The sequence below is a fragment of the Hyalella azteca genome, unplaced genomic scaffold, assembly GCF_000764305.2.
Source record: "Hyalella azteca isolate HAZT.00-mixed unplaced genomic scaffold, Hazt_2.0.2 contig15559, whole genome shotgun sequence".
NCBI lineage: Eukaryota > Metazoa > Arthropoda > Malacostraca > Amphipoda > Hyalellidae > Hyalella > Hyalella azteca.
In genome coordinates, this window is record NW_025945404.1 from 11256 (window position 1) to 15259 (window position 4004).

The 4004-nt window shown below is 41.6% G+C and overlaps 1 protein-coding gene across 1 annotated transcript in view; it reads right to left on the bottom strand.

Moving 5' to 3' along the window:
* Positions 1–3708, bottom strand: part of LOC108675987 (DNA repair protein RAD4) — a 12332-nt gene extending 8624 nt beyond the window's left edge. The window contains exons 1-3 of the mRNA XM_018164032.2: positions 3577–3708; positions 3110–3243; positions 2333–2427 (exon numbers count right to left, since the gene is read on the bottom strand). Of these exons, the coding sequence (XP_018019521.1) occupies positions 2333–2427; positions 3110–3243; positions 3577–3708 (361 nt within the window). The remainder of the gene's footprint in view (positions 1–2332; positions 2428–3109; positions 3244–3576) is intronic.
* Positions 3709–4004: the final 296 nt, after the last annotated feature.

Here is a 4004-nt window from a genome sequence, read left to right on the forward strand (position 1 = left end):
TATCTGTACTGGTTAATCTAATATCCCTTTAGAATTCCACACTGAGTCTAATCTCTTCCTACCGACACTCTTCAAACAAGCAATTTTTTGCTACTCATTCTCGCAATGCACCTACCCAGGTGAATACAAGGGAATAGTTTTGTGTTTGATACTGTTTTTAATTGAGAATTTAGAAAGAGCACAATCCAAGTTAAGCTTCGAGATAATATTTCCTGCCTTCACTAATGTGCTTCTCAGTTGTCACTGTTCAAAACAGAAGGGATGATCTGAGTGTTGCAAAACCTTTTGAAGGCTAATTACTTAACAAGAAACTGCCAGTGGACATATCAGGAAGAATCTCTGTTAATTAAATTTATAATTTTTAATAGTTAAACTCTTGAAGTGCTTAGTCAGTTAGACTTAATGCTAGTCGGCCTGGGGCCTAAGCTACTTACTAGTACTACTACTTCACTTTGGTATTTGGTAATACTTATCCACTCATTCCAGACTGTAAAAAGTGGCACAACATAGGTCGAGGATGCCGATATCATGCACCAAAGAAGCCTTGGTGGATGCCACTGGACGCCGGTCACCAATTATGCTTCTCCATATATTGTGATTTACAATCGATATGGCCCATGCACTATATTGATTTACATGGTACGATCAGAACTATGCATCATAGCAAATAGTTACGATGGCTGTGAGAGCTACATTTGAGCACCAAAGCATACATGCTCATAGCCACCTGATCTACGCGCTGTAGAGCGCAGTTCTGATGGCTGTGAGAGCATATATTTGAGTACCCGAGCATACGCGCTATGCGCTCCGAGGAACTATGCGCCATAGCGCGTACCAAATCCAAACACAGGCCACCAAACCCAGCCCAGCGCAACCCAAACCAAGCCAACTCAATTCATTTCAACTGAATTCAATCCAATCCTAATCTAACTGAACCCAACCCAATGCAACCAAACCAAACCCAACCCAATGCAATGCAGCAAAACCAAACCCAACCAAAACCAATTCAACCGAACCCAACCGAAACCAATTCAACCAAAGCCAACCCAATGCAATCCTAGCAAATTCAACCCAACTTAACCCAAGCCATTACAACCCAAGCCAATTCAACCCAACCCAATTGATCCCAATTTAAATCAACCCAATCCTTCCCAATGCAACCCAACCCAATTCATCCTAACCAAATTATCCCAATCTAACCAAACCCAACCCAATTCAAATAAACCAAATTCAATCCAGCCTAATTCAACCCCATCTAATGTTTCGGAAAAATTGATTGCATAAAAAATTAGGCAATTAATCTGAACACTAATACACTAAAAAAAAAAGAGAAAAGATAAGGTGTTGTCTGCAGGGCATAGCGTACAGCGGGCGTCGAGGTGCACGGTGCCCACAGGTAGCATGGTCTTCTTGAAGAGCTCAACGTTGCCGTACTCGTTACGTGGCACCCGCCCTCCCTTGGCTACGGGTGGCTGGTAGTCCTCTACTTGCCACGGACCAAAGATCTCCAGCGGCAGGTCTTTGATCACTTGGCACAGCGCCTACCCGTACAGTGACAAAGGCAATGAAATAACAGAAACAAAAAATAAAGACTTGCAAACAGGCATCTGTACAAACAAAAAAATATAAACCGAATCAGGTTGTTCAAGCGATTATTATTATCGAACCCTTGAACACGCGGACCAATTGTGATCCTTGTTTGCCTTGGATGACATAACTGCTATTATTGAACTTTTAAATGTAGAATAACAATTAGTTCTTGACAATGTTGTGAGAAAATTGTGAAAGGATCACTAGGACCGTAGCCCGGAGCAAGTGGGCAATTATTGTGAAAGGTGTGACTTGATGTCCAATTGTTCAAAACACGAATTGTAAGATGCATGAAAAAATAAAAGGCACATATGCATTGGAAAATAAAAAATCATCCCTCCGAGAAAAATCATTCAAAAATTCTGAATGGTCATGCTTTTCGAGCGAAGAACTTCAATGTTATTCCACTGGACTGGATGTAAATCGAAATTTGTTATAAGTTAAAAGAGCTCTGATGCAGTCTACACTTCACCGGCGTGTAGACGAAAATAAAACGTCAATTGAATGGAACTTTCAATTGAATCGAAAATTCAACTTTCAACTAGAACTATCAATTGAATAGATATATACTTTCAATTTAATTGAAAATGTAACATCAATGCTTGACTCACTCGGTCCCACTTAGGCCTTGCCTTGACGATCTTGTAAGGCTCTTCACCAACTTTAACCGTCTTGCCGTCTTTCTTCCAGATGTCGCGGCTGTGCAGCGTGTACACGCACTCACGGGGATACACGGCCTCACCTCTAACGTACCCCACGGGGTCGGGGTTAGGAGGGTAGAATGCTTCAAACTTCAGCAGGTGGCGCTGCAGGGCGAACATTGGATGGTCTTTGTATCTGCGGGGACAGGTAATGACTTAGAACACTTAGATTTATCACACTAGAGGCGAATGGCAGAGCAACAAGCTGGTGATAAACACTATGGGAATAATACATTAAATACCTACCTGATTTGAGGACTATATATCAAATGCTATTGCAGGTAAAAGCAAGTAAATAAGAAGATTTGTTCGACATGTAATATGCATGTGTCAATATCGCTCTATTTCAGGCTGGTGGTGGCCGATCACTCAAAATAGAAAAAAATTTCCCTTCCAGACTGAAAGAACTCGAGATCGACATGCTGCCAAGCATGTAACTTGCCAAGCAGAAATATTTACATTAAAAAATTAATGCTAGTGTGAAATGATTATTCACATTTTCCATTCCCTTAGTAAAGATGGACTTGACACTTGATCGCTTGACACTTGTAAACACTTGATAAAGCACTAACTCAGCAATAATCTCGGGAAGCGGCTGTAAGACCGAGCGTTATGAACACAACAGCCATATAAAACACTAGATAAAGCTCTCACTCAGCAATAGTCTTGGGTAGCAGCTGTAAGACCGAGCGTTATGAACACAACAGCCATATAAAGCACTAGATAAAGCACTCACTCAGCAATAGTCTTGGGCAGCGGCTGTAAGACCGAGCGTTATGTAAACTAAAGCTTTATAAAGCACTAGATAAAGCACTCACTCAGCAATAGTCTTTGGCAGCGGCTGTTGCCTGAGGGTCTCCTCAAGCTGCAGGTTCTCTGCCTTCTCCCGGGCAGTGAAGGTTGGGGCGTAGGGGGCGAGCACTTCTTGCCACCAGGCGCTGTCGCATCGCAGCTGAAAAACACAAAAATTTGCCTATTAATAAGAAATATCAAGGACAGATTTTGCGCGAACAAACCAAGAACATTAATTAACATACTAAAAATGAAAAACATTTCTAACAATTTTTCCAGCAATAAGTACCTAGTATGCATATTTGCTTTGTGTAATGTCACATTTCTTGTACATGTACTACATACATCTTTTCTTGGCATCATATATGTTCAAAAAATACTGATTTAATAACAGAAATTCCATGATAACAACATATAAATTAAAAAATCAATGGTAGGTCAAAGTTTAACTGCCTGTAAAAAGTAAAGAAGTAAAATAAGATTTCTTTCTTACTTTATTTTCAAAGGAAAGCCACTTGGCGACGTAGCGTCGCGTGACGTCCTTGACGCTCTGGTCTGCGTTGTACGCTGTCACGTACGCAACCGGACCCGCCGCCCGACTCTGCGTGCCAGGGTGATGAGACATTACCAGGGTGATGAGACATTACCAGGGTGATGAGACATTACCAGGGTGATGAGACATTACCAGGGTGATGAGACATTACCAGGGTGATGAGACACAGTCTTGAGACACATTACCAAGGGTGATGAGACACATTACCAGGGCTGTCTCTTATACACATCTAGATGTGTCAGGTTTGTGAATGTAGGCAGGTAACCTCAAGTAATAAGCAACTTATGAGACATACTAGACATTCCTACCTGCTACCATCACTGCCTGACATGCATTATAAAATGGGGTAAAAAAGGACCGGACATGGG